Source organism: Fusarium sambucinum, chromosome II, assembly GCF_050947815.1.
Source record: "Fusarium sambucinum isolate potato_lamoka chromosome II, whole genome shotgun sequence".
NCBI lineage: Eukaryota > Fungi > Ascomycota > Sordariomycetes > Hypocreales > Nectriaceae > Fusarium > Fusarium sambucinum.
The window spans coordinates 7,069,229-7,083,680 of record NC_139293.1 but is presented as its reverse complement, the minus strand read 5'-3'; the positions used below and the strand labels follow the sequence as shown (position 1 = coordinate 7,083,680).

The 14,452-nt window shown below is 48.8% G+C and overlaps 5 protein-coding genes across 5 annotated transcripts; 2 read left to right on the top strand and 3 right to left on the bottom strand.

The window, feature by feature from the left end:
* Positions 1-635: 635 nt before the first annotated feature.
* FSST1_009270 (ssDNA endodeoxyribonuclease RAD1) lies at positions 636-3,499 on the top strand (the record flags this gene model as incomplete). Its single annotated transcript, XM_083226230.1, has 2 exons — positions 636-683; positions 734-3,499. The coding sequence occupies 2 exons, from the start codon at positions 636-638 to the stop codon at positions 3,497-3,499; spliced, it is 2,814 nt and encodes a 937-aa protein (XP_083085231.1).
* Positions 3,500-3,980: 481 nt separating this feature from the next.
* Positions 3,981-4,262, bottom strand: FSST1_009269 (uncharacterized protein; the record flags this gene model as incomplete). The annotated part of the gene is made up of 2 exons (XM_083226229.1): positions 3,981-4,181; positions 4,242-4,262. 2 exons carry the CDS (start codon positions 4,260-4,262, stop codon positions 3,981-3,983), a joined length of 222 nt encoding a protein of 73 aa, XP_083085230.1.
* Positions 4,263-5,283: 1,021 nt separating this feature from the next.
* FSST1_009268 (CorA family magnesium transporter) lies at positions 5,284-6,999 on the bottom strand (the record flags this gene model as incomplete). The annotated part of the gene is made up of 3 exons (XM_083226227.1): positions 5,284-5,680; positions 5,729-6,357; positions 6,415-6,999. The coding sequence occupies 3 exons, from the start codon at positions 6,997-6,999 to the stop codon at positions 5,284-5,286; spliced, it is 1,611 nt and encodes a 536-aa protein (XP_083085229.1).
* Positions 7,000-7,859: 860 nt separating this feature from the next.
* Positions 7,860-8,968, top strand: FSST1_009267 (uncharacterized protein; the record flags this gene model as incomplete). Its single annotated transcript, XM_083226226.1, has 2 exons — positions 7,860-8,261; positions 8,318-8,968. The coding sequence occupies 2 exons, from the start codon at positions 7,860-7,862 to the stop codon at positions 8,966-8,968; spliced, it is 1,053 nt and encodes a 350-aa protein (XP_083085228.1).
* Positions 8,969-11,071: 2,103 nt separating this feature from the next.
* On the bottom strand, positions 11,072-13,183 carry FSST1_009266 (cyclin family protein; the record flags this gene model as incomplete). Its single annotated transcript, XM_083226225.1, has 2 exons — positions 11,072-12,750; positions 12,808-13,183. 2 exons carry the CDS (start codon positions 13,181-13,183, stop codon positions 11,072-11,074), a joined length of 2,055 nt encoding a protein of 684 aa, XP_083085227.1.
* Positions 13,184-14,452: the final 1,269 nt, after the last annotated feature.

The window sequence follows — 14,452 nt, the reverse complement described above, 5'->3', positions numbered from 1 at the left end:
AAGAGATCAAGTACAGTTTCTAATTGGTTCTCGTGTTACAAAAACCGCCGATTGAGACCACTACCTAGTTACTGTGTAGGACTCTGCAGGATCTTGAGAATGACGTGGTGATATTGGCTGTAGGTGTGCACGACGGGCATAGATAGCCATGATAGCCACCATGAAATCAAGGTTATTATCAACAGTCGTGGTTAGTAGTAACATTCCACGCGAGGACAAGCTGCACAACATTGCAAAATGTTCTGCAGTAGTTTTTACTAGCATATATCCAGATGTGATACTACCATGGAATAGATGGAATTGTGACCGTAATAATACACATGCTGCGCCAGTAGGGTGGCTGATGATACCTTGGCAGCTTGGATTAAACTTACCACCGGGGCTTCGTGGTCGGGCAGTCTTCGGCATGATATATTTTCAAGTTATCATTCATTGATTTTTGCTCGTTAAATATTGGTTTTATAATCATCAGTATTCGTTCCATACATATCATGAATACTCTGTCTCATGGCTGCGACTTGACATTCCCCGCCATGGCTTGGGATCCCCACTAAGATCTTCAATGCATCATTCACGGTCATCATCCCTTCCTTTACAACACTTTCTCTGCCAGCACCAATACTTGGGTGGCCCGCATGTCTGCAAACAATGCTCCCCAGCCAGTGAAGCTTTCACTGCCGCTTGTATGTTGGCCAACGGTTTCCTGCTATCGCATCTATCTAATTCGTTCTAGGAATACCAGCAGAGCTTATTTCAGGAGCTTCGCGCCGAAGATGAGCTTGTCGTGATTGCCCGCGGCCTTGGGCTAATGCGCCTTGTCAACAATCTCCTCCACTCCTATGACGCGGCTGGCAACAATTTGATTGTAGTGGTCGGCGCTGATGATCGAGAAAATGGCTGGATTGGAGAAGCATTGGCTGAGCATGCGGCCATCAGCATGTCGCCCAAGGCGCGTGGCTTGACGGTCGTCAACACGGATTCCCAGAGCGTCAGTGCAAGAGAAAAGATGTATACCAAGGGGGGGATATTCAGCATCACATCGCGCATCTTGGTCGTGGATCTCCTCACAAGTTTGCTCAACCCCGAGTCCATCACAGGTCTAGTTGTACTCCGCGCCGATCGTGTCATCGCAACATCCCTTGAAGCTTTCATCCTAAGAGTTTACCGCCAAAAGAACAAAATTGGTTTTCTAAAAGCCTTTTCTGATAATCCTGATCCTTTCACGACCGGTTTCTCCCCTCTAGCTACTATGATGAGAAACCTTTTTCTTCGAAAAGCCTCGCTGTGGCCCCGATTTCATGTCACAGTTGCGCAATCCTTGGAAGGAAAGAAGAAAGCCGAGGTTATAGAACTCGAAGTCCCCATGACAGACTCCATGCGTGATATACAGACCGCAATCATGGAGTGTGTTGAAGTCAGCATTCACGAGCTCAAGAAAGGTAACAGTGGCCTGGAAATGGACGACTGGAATCTCGACAGCGCACTTCTTAAAAACTTTGACGTCATCGTAAGACGACAGCTCGATCCTAATTGGCATCGTGTAAGTTGGAAGACTAAACAGATTGTCAACGATCTAACGGTACTGAGGGGCATGCTCAATTCGATTTTATCGTATGATGCTGTTTCCTTCCTCCAACACCTTGACACCATACATGCAGCTCACTCTCCACCACCGGGGTCGACTCGACAAAACCAGTCACCGTGGCTTTTTCTGGACGCCGCCCAAACCATTTTTGACACTGCAAGACGACGAGTTTATTCTGCTAGCGCCAGGGATGCGGCTCGGGAAGATAATATCGACTCCTTGAGACCTGTTCTTGAGGAGCTTCCTAAATGGGCACTGCTGGCTGAGGTCCTTGAGGAGATCGACCGCGACTTATACTTTGAGCCTCCTGTTCGAGACGATTCCAATGGCACCATTCTCGTCATGTGTTCAAATACCGATACATGCCGCCAGTTACGAGACTTCTTGCAGACAATGCACGTTAAGCCCAAGACGGAGAAGCGAGCAGGGGAGGACGAGGAAGATGAAAACAAGCCCTCTGCAGCTTTCATGATGCGAAGGCGCTTGCGAAACTACCTTAAATGGAAGAGGCAATTCGCTCAGATCAGCGCCACTCTCTTTTCTGAAAACCAAAAGGCTCTCAATTGTGCTACCGACACCCGCCCGGGTTTTGGAGGATCGCGGGGCGGGAAAGCTCCTGCAAATAAGAGGCGGCGAGTGCGCGGTGGAGGCAACGCCGGTACGAGCATGGGCCGCGCTGAGAACGGCAGTATCATGCAGTATATCGAAAAGCCAGGAGAGGTTGCTGATCTCATGGCGGAGGTACAGATCACAGAAGAGGAAGCACAGCAGAAAGAAGAGGTTGTATCTGATCCTCTTGACAATATGGAAGAGTACTTCAAGATGTACGATATGCAAGATCTCGTTGTTGTTCATGCCTACGACGGAGATCAGGATGAGCATGTTCTCGAGGAAACCAAGCCCCGTTACATCATCATGTACGAGCCTGACGCCGCTTTCATTCGTCGAGTTGAAGTATACCGATCCTCGCACAACGACAGGAACGTGAGGGTATACTTTATGTATTACGGTAGCTCAGTTGAGGAGCAGAAGTACTTGTCATCTGTCCGCCGAGAGAAAGATTCATTCACAAAACTTATCAAAGAAAGAGCAAGCATGTCACTTGTCATGACAGTCGACCCGACAGAGGATCCTGAAGAGGCGTTCCTCCGCACCGTTAATACCCGAATTGCCGGTGGTGGAAGGCTGGCTGCAACAGCTGAACCACCGCGTGTAGTGGTAGACGTACGAGAATTCCGATCCTCTTTACCTTCACTCCTTCACGGTCGCTCCATGGTCATAGTCCCATGTATGCTCACGGTTGGGGATTACATCTTGTCACCGAATATCTGTGTGGAACGCAAGTCCATCAGTGATCTGATCTCATCGTTCAAGGATGGCAGGCTATACAGTCAGGCCGATACGATGTTCCAGTACTACAAGAATGTGATGCTTCTGATCGAGTTTGACCAGAACAAGTCCTTTACTTTGGAGCCATTCGCCGATCTTTCTGGGAGCCTGAGCAGTGTTGCCCCAACTAACATGTCATCCGACCTACAATCCAAACTAGTGCTACTCACCATAGCATTTCCCAAGTTGCGCATCATCTGGTCCTCTTCTCCCTATCAAACCGCCGAGATCTTTGAGACTCTCAAGACCCAAGAAGAGGAGCCGGATCCGATCGCCGCTGTCAGAGCCGGTCTGGATAAGGACACCCGGGCTGAGGAGCAGGCTTTCAACCAAGAACCACAAGATATGCTTGCCATTGTGCCAGGTGTCACACCACAAAACATCAAGAACTTGGTGCTCAAAACCGAGAGTATTCGAGAGGTTGCTAATATGTCTGTACAAGAATTAACGCCCCTGGTAGGCGCGGCATCTGGGCGTCAGATCCATGGGTTCTTTACCCGTAATGTGATGGAAGAGGATGACTAAACCAATGAGATAGGCGTTGCATCATATCCTATTTACATATAATTAATAAAGCATTCGTGGTTTCTCCTTCTCTCGTATTTTACAGTTGCTACGTACTTTGTGCCAAGCAGTCGCTGAAATTGTGGCGTTAGCGATGATGGATAACAGTCAAACATAATGACAATTTTACCCTATCCTTATGCTTAACTCAATAAATTGGGTCACTAAGTGGATTGCTATATCACAGTCAAAAGTATCACTTCGAGGGAGCAGCACCAAGTATTCGCAGAAAGATCTTTGGATTGGGTATCCTAATGCTATCGCAGGAATTACAAAAGAAACCAAATACGGCCATTATCGTGACAGTCGCAAAACTCCTCCACCATGTGCCAGTGTATCATTATCCGCACTTCTTCCTCCTTCCCTATTTCTCTCTTCTCAAATTGGTATCATTAAGCGCTTCTCTATTCCTTGGCGTCGTTCAGAGGGAGTGTTGGAGCTTCTATACTCTCGTCGATCTCATGTGGTTGCCCGTTCGTCGCTTGGTGCGTCCACCCTTGCTGCCGCAGTAGCCGCAGGTGAGGAAGCTGACAATGATACCGCAGAAGCGGACGACGGCGCCGATGATGGCCTGGAGGATGCGGCCGATACCACCGATAACAGCCATGATTGCATCTCCAATGGTCTGGAGGCAAGATCGAATCTGTGAAACAGGTTGTTAGTTTGTGTTGTTGAAGGTAGAGATGTGGCTGTGGTGACCTACGCAAGACATGATACCGCCCATTTTGGATGATTTGTGTAGTGTTGAGTTTAGGTGGTTGTGTTGTGTTGTTGTGTAGCTGCACAAGATGGTCTTGTAAAGATTAATGAGATGTTGTAGGAGTAGTAGTTGTTTGTTATTGTTGATGTGTTGGAATAAAGTTCCGTCTGCTCCAACGTCCTCGCAGCCTTATATATCTGAAAACCGTTGCTTGTCAATCGGGATTTTTGCAGGGGTGATTTTCTTGGATCATACCTACTGTGACATTTCCTCCATCATGTTATTTCCTGACGTCAGTTTGCGATCTTAGACTTCCTCATGACCCGCGCCTCAAATGCTGTGGCTACAGCGATGGCTAGTCACTGATTGGTTATGTCGCGAATTATGACGTTCAGCTTGTGGCTGATCCACCAAGAAAACAAGGTCTGAAATATTCGCTGCCGCTGTAGCCCTTTGCGGCTCTGATTAAAAGGTTGCAGCCGCGACGTCAGGCAAATCGATCTTTCGCGATGATCCCCTGCAATGACTCCGCTGATTTTCCCGCCCTTACCCCTACAGATGGTGCGACACCACCTTGCGTTTGTCACATCTCGTCCAATTGTGTAAATTTGGTTAAACTAGTTTGAAGGAGGGCTCAAAAAAGGAAATAACGTCTGACATCACTATGTCATGATGAAATCAACTTAAACGAGAATTTGTGTCACAACGGCGATCAGACCCCAGCCTGGACATCGGAACGAAAACAGGATGTTCGTAAAATTTATTTGAGGTATTCTCGTTGGTCGTCATTCTCGTAGGGTAGCATTAGGCTTTTGGATATCTCGATGGATAATGCCTGTCAAAAGATGTCTGCTGTCTGCATTAGGGTATCTTTCGCTTCAACTCCAGCCTCATTGAGATGAGTAGGTATCTAGTTTCTAGTAAATATGCTCTAGTTCATACAGGTGGCTTGATTTGTGCCACGATAGGTAGTCAGGAATACCCAAATCTATTCTTGGAACTTGTATTCCAACACGTCTTTGTCTGTGCCTTGCCAGCTCATCACCTACAACCACTTCTTTTTCTGCTGCGATACGGCTTTCTGCATGTTGATTCGTCGTAGCATCTCTCGGTTCCTGTTATCAAGGAGTCCCAGCGCCGAGCGATCATCAGGGAAATAAGACTGTCCACGAGCGATCGCCGGCCGTTCATCGTCCATCATCTTGATACGCTGTACGCGGCGGAGCTTGGTGAGGCCGTACCAGCATACGATAAGCGAGAATACAACCGAGACCCCGGTGACACCAGCGAAGCCCCAGTTAGTCTCTTCGATAAAGTTCTCCAGGTTCATGCCGTAAAGACCAGCCAGGAATGTTCCCATTGCCAAGCCCAATGTTCCAACGCTGAACCTGAGGTCAAGCAGCATGAGAGCGTTGCGGTTGGCATCTAGAATAGCACGAACGCTGCGCTTGTCAGATATATGAGCGGTACTAAGTCAAGGGTGTCCTTACATTTCTTCCGTGTTTCGGATGCCAGAAACAAGGTTGCCAGCCTCCTGCACGATTTCGTCCGTCAACTTGTGGTACGACTCCAATAGCATTTCAACTTCAGTATGGTCATCCACTCCTCGGTACAGATCGTGCGTTTTCTCAGTCAGATACATATCTGCGAGATCATCATCCGCTTCAAGGAGGTCTTCGATAGCATCCCTGACAAGCTTGGCCTTTTGTTCGAAAGTGCTCACCCGCTTGGACAAGATGAGAAGCATTCGCAGCTTGTGTCTGTCAATGTCGTCCTCGAGTTCACTAAGAATATGCATCACGGGTTCGCGCACCGCTTCAAAGTCGGCTTCCAGCTCAGACGTGACCGACGTCAGTACGGCTTCCAGCGCACGGAACTCGTAAGGGAGAGAGGCATTTCCTGGCGCGGTCTTTTGCTGCAGTTTCCCCTGCAGATCGTACATAAAGGCCGATTGAGGGTATGAGGTCTTAGAACCGTAAATATCGAAGAGAAGAACTCTGTCATGCTTGATCAAGACCTTGAGATGAAGCAGATTGAGTAGGATGGCCGAAGGACGGATGAGTATGTGAGGTAGGTTTGACGAATCAATCTTTCGCAAATCACGGGGCAGCAAGCCAAACTAGAAGAAAAGCAGTATGAGCATCGTCCTACGCAAAGTTTGTACATTCGCCCATACCTTGGCAATGAGCTCGGTCTTTTTAAATTCCCCGTCCACCAGGATTACGTTCCCATGCTCATCGACTTCCGTACAGCGCAGTCGAGGCTCAGATGCCGCCTTGGCTGCAAGTGTTCGCCGATTGTTGAAAATAGACGAGTTGTCACTAAACTCGTCATGATTCGGTAGGTCGTCTGGCTTCAGAGCCTTGTTATCTTTCTTCCCTACCAACTTGAAAAGGCTGTTCCAGGTTGGCATATAACTCGAGCTCGACTTCCGTCCACTCCAGAAACCGCGCGCATTTCGGCTCGTGCTGAAATAGTTTTGTGACGTCAAAGGTTGGTTTCGATGTGGAAGCTTTCGGGTAACGGGGTCTCTGTCGAAGAGCGACGCCTCCAAAGTTGTGACTTGTCTTTCGCATGCCGTAGTCAATGCTAAAGGTTGTTTACGCATCGCAGTATTCAACGATCGAGCGTGACAGCGTATAGCTGAAGTAGATATTGTGCCTCGGCCATGGTTTGCGCACGCGAAAGTCCTCTTGGACTGACACCGAAGAAATCGTAGAAGGCTTCGAGACGGAACCGGAAGACGCAGAGTTGACTGCATCACTGGGTATTCGTATTACACAGGCATTGGAGTTGAATATAATTCGAGGTCGTTCAGAGAAAATAAACTCTTATCGATCGTTGACGATATCTAGGAAAAGTCGATGTCACAAAAAATGTCTTAGTCATCGGGCCCAAGCCTTTAGCCTCAGGGTATCAGAAAAATTGACCGCTGGAAGCATAAGAGACGAAATTAGTAGGTCACTTTATGCCCTTTAGGCTATAATTCTTAGACTACTTTTTTTTATACTCTAAGACTTAGGAGGCTATTTTTTCTGCTACCTCCCAGTAGCTTTGGTTCAGTGGTGGCGGATGTCGGGTGGGTTGCACAAACAGGCCCGCAAATAGGAATAGGTATCTGATCCAAGCGCGACATCCATCTGATAAAACACGGAACGCAAATAGGCATAGGGTTTATAACTAGAATAATAAATGAGAGAGTATGCAAGATCCTAATACAAATGAAAATGGGTTTCTCTCTCTCTTGAATATGCTTTGTGCGTCGTCAACTAATGCCTGAACGTTGACTTATCTACCCACCTAGTAATCAGCATGTCATAGGATCAGTTCGTCTATACCAGCTTTTCTTTTCACCAAACATTTAAACCTTCTCGAATACGTTTTTTTACACCCTCTTGACGGCCACATCAATGAGTCTCTAGATGACGGGAAATTTCTTCTTGTGGGCATGATACCGTGGATTTTCGAAGGGCACGCTCTCTACATGCACACATGAGCTTCAAATTTTCCCAGTCCACCCAGTGCTCGCCGTCGACTTGACTTGAAGGCCTCTGCGCTCCTATCTATACGCGATCTTGAGCAGCGATACATCCTTCGAGTTCTGATCATAAGCTTCAAACAATGACCCTCACGCCTGTTCGGATTCGAAGCAAACGAAAACATCAATTTGCTAGCAAGCCATCATCTCGAGGCATTTCCACAACTACGCCAGTCGCCACAGAAACCCGTCCTCTCAAAAGGATGAAACGTTCCCTATCCAATGTTCTCGCCTCCCGGGCAACTCGCTGGAAGCCTGTTTTACAAGCTCTTCCGGCAGAGATTATCGAGAGCATATTTCTCTACAGCGCCAACGTTGATTTACCTTGCGCCTCGCCAGTTATCGGCGCAAAGCTATCTGGACGTGTGACTCTCATTAGATTCCTCATGTGGGCATTTCATGGAACCTGGGATCAATGTTTCGGTAATATTTCGACAGGTCCTGCGGAAGACAAGAGCGACGAAGGCGGTGATCGACAGCTTCAGGTACGCCAACACCCTCTTAAACTGTGTAGTATTCTCGAGCGTCTAACAAGGTATAGTCAACTATACTAAGTCTACCATGGATCAGCGTAGACTTGATAGTTCAAGCGCAGCAAATATGGGCAGACACTTATGCTAGAGATCGTCATTATAGGCATTATCTTCCCCAGATAGACGCAGAAGGTGACCCCTTTATGTATAGCCATGACCATCCATTCGAAGGTGGTGTCGGACACTTCAACTCCAAAGAATGCTTCGAAGCTGATTATCAGGAGGTCTCATCCTGGAAGCCCTTCGAGAAGGTCGGGAAATGGGGTGGATGTGATATTCACCCAAGGGTACGCATACCTACAGTCCTCATTACTGGCCCATGGGACGAGAAGAGACTACGCCTCCTGTTCTGGCTCCGAAGAGCCGGGAGACTATACGGCCTTGAAGAAAATGAGTCATCATGGGAGATACAGCTGGACTGTATTCGAAACGCATTCATCGATGCCTCTGAGCCCAATATTCTCATCACAAACTTGATCGATCTCACTTCGCTCTGTCGCGGCTTGCCCAGAGATATTGCTCGGGAAGAACGACGTCGTATCGACCAGCGGCTGAAATGGGGCGCTGATGGCGTTATTGCCAAAGAGATCCTTCGGGAGGTCTACAGCACCATCGGGATGTATCACGACGGATTCGGGGCCCCTGGCTCACCCAAGTAACCCTCCCGTCAGTAGCGTGGTCTCCAGTAACACGTTGGTAGGAAGGCAAACAACCTAAGCACTTCCTGTCGGTCTACCCAATGCAGCTCGCCGGCTCTGCCGTTCTAAACACAAGATGTATGACCCTGGGGTTCTAAGGGCTCGACCGATTCCCACTCCCTGGGGTGAAGGATTAGTGTATCGGTCTTTGTTGAAGCTCACTTGCAATCATTATGGCTCATCATGTATCGCATCACAATACTTGCATGAACGTCCCCCCCTGGGTTGCAACTTACCTCAAGGTCACATGTCACATCTTATGGAAAGACAAGGAAAAGTGTCAAGGATAATTAGAAGTATATCTTTATATTGTTTGTAGACTTCTGCCTGCAGCGGGCAGTATGGGTACTTTTACTACTACGCCATGTATATTTAGGTTTGGTGTGGATAGAGTATCGTGAGACCCTCAACATCACGGGTTGCAGCAAAGCTACTATGTAAGCACAGTCACCATAAGCGAAAAGACCCTCGTCCTTCAACTCACCTCCGTTCTCGCTCACCATGCAAAATCCTTTTCATCTCCACCTAGGCCAACAACATGCCTCAACATCGCTCATTTTCACGATGTTCGTACGGCGGCACCAACCAGAGCTCAGCCCTTTCTTACAGCCCACACACACAACTCTGTGTCTTTGCCTCTGATTGCCCAATGAAGATAGTTTCCGGCTTCTCGGAACAAAGAAGGTAAGAGGGATACAAGATAGTATCCTGTCAAGTTTGCGCCAAGCGAACGGGGAGGGTAGAGGATGACTCACACACCGTGAGCACACCATGCCCAGTAAACCACGCGATGCCGGGATTTCACGGCCTGGGTTCATACCTTTCCTGGTAGTCCCAAAAAAGGAAGGCCTTTGCAGAAGGTGCGTGTGACTGATGTGCGTATGGTTCAGTTATGCAACAGATCACACAACTCCATGTCGATGGAAGATACTTGATCGTGCGTGGCAAACATCGCAATCTGGAGATGGCTTCGGTCTTGTGTTTAGAGCTTCTTTGCCCAACCTCGATTATGGCGCGTATCACGTAGTCACGGTATTCGCTTTAGTTGCGTGTAAAATAGTCAGCGTAAGCGAAGAAAGTCAAAGTGTTGCAGCATAATGCTTCTTTTTTTTGTTTTTGATTTGGTGCTTGTCTTGGTATGCTCGTGTGTGTTTCTCCTATCCGAAAATTGGTTCCATAAGGGATCGGAAACGACTGGCACGAGTCCACTATCGCGAGGACTGTTTCAAGCTAGCTATTAGATTTCGCCATAGCGTCATCGCTCTCCTCAATTCAGCTCACTCTTAGGACTCCTCTGATCGAGTCCGCGTCCGAAATCGACTGGTTGGTTTGCCATTGAAGTTCCCAGGGTCTGCCTTTGACGAGGTCGAGTGGATTCAAGCTTTGGCTGTGTCTCTCAGACATGATGTGGTGCTTTGGTTATCTTGATTGTAGAAAGGGCAGGTCGGACTCCATTTGATGCAAAACCCATTCCCTCGCAGAAGCAACACTCGACGCCAAGTTGTTGCCCTTTCGTGGTTGTCGTCTGCTCGGTTTTGGCAGCAAATCAAACCCATTACTCCCCTTGTACTATCCGTTTCTCCTCCATAACTCTCTGGATCGTCCCTCATCTCTCGCGATAGACTGCAGTGACGAAACGAGTAAACAACGCTATATAAAAGCACAATGTACAAGCAAAACAAAAATGCAGTGACATCCTAGTCATACAAAAGTTGCAATCGTCATCTCTGCACTTCCTCTGACAAAACAAGACGCTCGCCGCCGTCTCCCTCTCCCTGGTGATCGATCCAAGAGATGCACGTAAATGAACACGCTTTTTGGCCTAATCTTAACACCTGCAAAGTGGTTTCCGGGCACTTTGTCAAGTCATCAAGATATGTGGTATCCAAGGCCTTTTAGCAAAAGACTCCTTGCTTGCCAGCAACCCAGTTCAATATTTGACATAGAAAATGTTATTGATTCAACATTAATTCTTCACATTGTGGTAAGGATGTAGTTTGTCGGTAGTCGACGGGGTACCGAGTTGATCAAGAAAATTAAGGCGACCAACGAGGTATGATGGGCTTAGTTCAAGATACCCTCCCACATACCAGGTCCCCGAATGCCGAGGGCAGGATGGACAGACGAAAATTCGTAGCCCTGTGCGGCTTCAGCAGAACAACACACTCGCTTGCCAGTGCCTGGCAGGCTAGGTCGGACGGGGACCTGAAGGTTGGACTCGGAGGTAATACCTCGAGTACGAACCAACGTATTAGGCCAGGTAGGTCTCTGAGCAGAGTAACGACCACCGAGCATCTCGCGAACATTCTCCTGGAGACAGTTGTCCATAGAGGCAGTTCGGCTTCGCTTTGTGCCACTTCTAGGGGCTGAGGCGTTGTAGTTCTGAAGCTCTTGCAGAGCGCGCGCAGCATCAGAATCACGAGCCATATCTTCAAGCTCTTGTTGTCTTCTTGCCAATGGAGTATCCAGCGACAAATCTCCGAGTTTGCCAACAGGGCCGGTGAAATTCTCGGGATATGACGTGTAGCAGTGTGCATCACAATCCTCAGGAACCGAAGAAACGGTCGGCTTCTGGCTCAGTCTCTCATTGCAAAACTTCTGCGCTCGGAATCGCGACGGAACACACAGCCTGGAAGGGCCGAGGGTCGCGCTAGCAAGCGTTGAAGTAGAAGAAATAGAGGATGAGCGCGAGGAGCGCGAAGTATCTGAAATCATGGATTCAGGTGAGGAAGCTGTTGACACTGAGTTGGCAAGAGAGGATCGACGAACAGGGCAGTAGTTTTGAGGTGAAGAGGTCATAGAAGTAGGAAGACGATCGAGATACTGAACAGTAGCCATGTTGCTAGCCTGGGCCATAGCCATACCCATGGAATTCTTACTGAGCATGTGAGAAGCGGCACTCGCGGCAGGAGTGCAGAGTCCATTGCTCTGAGGAGTAAGTCGGGGAGTTGGCAGCTTTCCTAAGGCGGGAGCCAAGCGACCAGGGGTAAATCCTGCAGGCGCAGACTCCATGACCATTGGAGCGTTGTACGACTTAGGAGTAGGGGTAGCCTCGGCTGATTCATAGCCAATTGTAGGCTGAGCCTCTTGAGGAAGGTTGAGGATGCTGCGAGGAGACAGTGCGCAAAGGTCACTTGACCTAGGCATAGCGGGAGCAGCGGGAATCAACAAGGCGAGGTTGGTCAATTCAGGGTTAAGACCCAAAATAATTCGTTTCCAGTCCAAGACCTGTTGAGACACAGTCTGAGAGACTCCTCCAGGAGATGATGGGCCAGACGGAGGTGGTGTATACTTGAGAACGATGTCAGTCCATCGCTGAAAGACTTCATCGGCAATGTGCATCTTCCAGTTGACAGCAAGCAGGAAAGCAATTTCGTTCTGGTTGATCTCTTCAGTTCTGAGTCCCGAGATCTTGCTCCAGGCACGGGCAGAGTAATTTCTGTCCTGAAGGTACTTGGAGGCCAAGATCAGAGCGGCAAGAAACATGCGACGGCCACATTGAAGTGCGCGATCAGCGTGTCGATCAACAGGCTGCTCCATTGTGAAGTTGTGTTTGGGCACATGAGGCTTGATGAGAATCAAGTAATACAGGGCAACCTGTAGAGTGGAGTAACTCGTCCGTGAGCGGCGCAAGGTCTCCTGGATGAAGTTGCGCAGCGGCAGGACTGGGTTGTCTGAGGTAACATTTCGACAGGCGACAGATGACAGAGGCCAAATGGCTTCGACGATCTGCGTCGACGAATCTAGAAGGAAAATGGTTAAACGAACGAAGGAGAATTCAGGATCTTGTCAAAACATACCAACTAGACTATCGACAAAGTTGACTTTTCGCTCAGACTGTCGGACCAGAGCGGGCGGGCAAGGACCACGAGCACTCGAAGTCCTTCGAGGATGTTGGCGCAGCTCGGCAGGAACCGCCTCCGTCTGTATCCTCTGAGCGCGGCGTCGGAAGTTCAGTGCGCTTTCGGCGACGGCAGCCTTTCTCGAAAAGTAAGAGTCGCAAGAGTCTGAGTCGGAAGAATGGGCGGAAATAGAGGTATCGTCGGAAGTCTGCGAGGTGGTGTCGGACCAAACAGAAGAGAGTGAGCTTGAGGCGGAAGAAGCTAGAGATGTGTTGTAGGGAGCATATCGTGCGGTGTGAATAGTAGCGGGCGAGATAATCGCGTCGCACGTCATTTTGGGTGGTCGTTTGTAACAGGCCCGAACGCTGTATTCAAGCAGGTATGATTATCCAGTCGCCGTCAACGGCTAAGTCAACCAATCAAATCGTGGTTTACCGGTAATAGTTCGCGAGGTCAAGATCGAGTAAATATACTCCGCAACAGCGTATAAGTGCTGTCTCGAAGTAAATCCGTAGGTGTGATTACAAAGGGCGTCTAGACAAGAAAGTCGAGAAGCAACTTAAGAACACAAGTGGTAAGACCGGAAGACGAAGCAGAGACGACGACAGAAATAAGATTTGTTTTTTCAACAGGCATTGCGACAATGCTTCAAATCTCGAAAGTGAGGTTGGAAGCAAATGGTAGTCTTAGAACAAGGCTACCATCGGGGCGGGTTGGCGAATGATAGATGGAGTTCGGGGGGGTCGGAAGTCGAAAGTCGAGATCGAGGATTGAAGACGGGGATCAAGCCGGTGTTGTCTTGTCGAGTTGATTTACTGGTTGATATGCAAGGTACAACGGTTGCAAGTCGTGGCTGAAAAGTGATGAAGCGACCTGAACGAGGTGATGGAAGGATTTATTAGATGGCCGAAAGAAAGTGAGTCTTGTTGAATGTGGCCTAAGGGGCGAGGCGTGAGGCGTCGAGATGGTGAGTGACAGCCTGGCGTGGTGGGATGTGACTCTTTTCGGTTTGCACGGTGGCGAGCCCGAGCAAGTTCGGTGGGGCGTGTAGTAGGCGGGAGCCAACTGGCGATCTCGGAGAGAGCGTGAGAGAGTGTGCGCGGCGGTAGCCTGTGCCTGATTTGGTGGGATTGCAATGCAAAGCAAGGCAAGGATTAACAGCCAGTTCGTCACAGGCACGCACAGTGAGTGAGTGAGTGTGGCGAAGGAGCTGATAGAGGGCTGTAACGGACTGTAGCCTGGACTGGCAGGGGGAACAGTTGACAATGAGAGAATATACAGTAGTGTAGTAGTAGGTACAGTAGCAGTGACAAAAATAGAATTTGATCAAAGTAAAAGTGTAATAGGTAGGTAGATAGATAGACAGAGGAGACAAAAAAAAAAAAGGACTGAATCAGACGGCAAAGAGATGGGTAATGGTGATGAAGGATGAGTATACAGCGAGGTCCGGAGACTGACTGACTGACTGACTGGAGATACTGACTGACACGAAGAGTCACTCAGGGTAGGAAGGACAGGACACTTCTCCGTAAAGTCACCTCACTGAGAAGAAGGCGATCTTTCTGGGTCAGGGCCAAGGACGGGCAAAAGCCGGGGTGGGAGG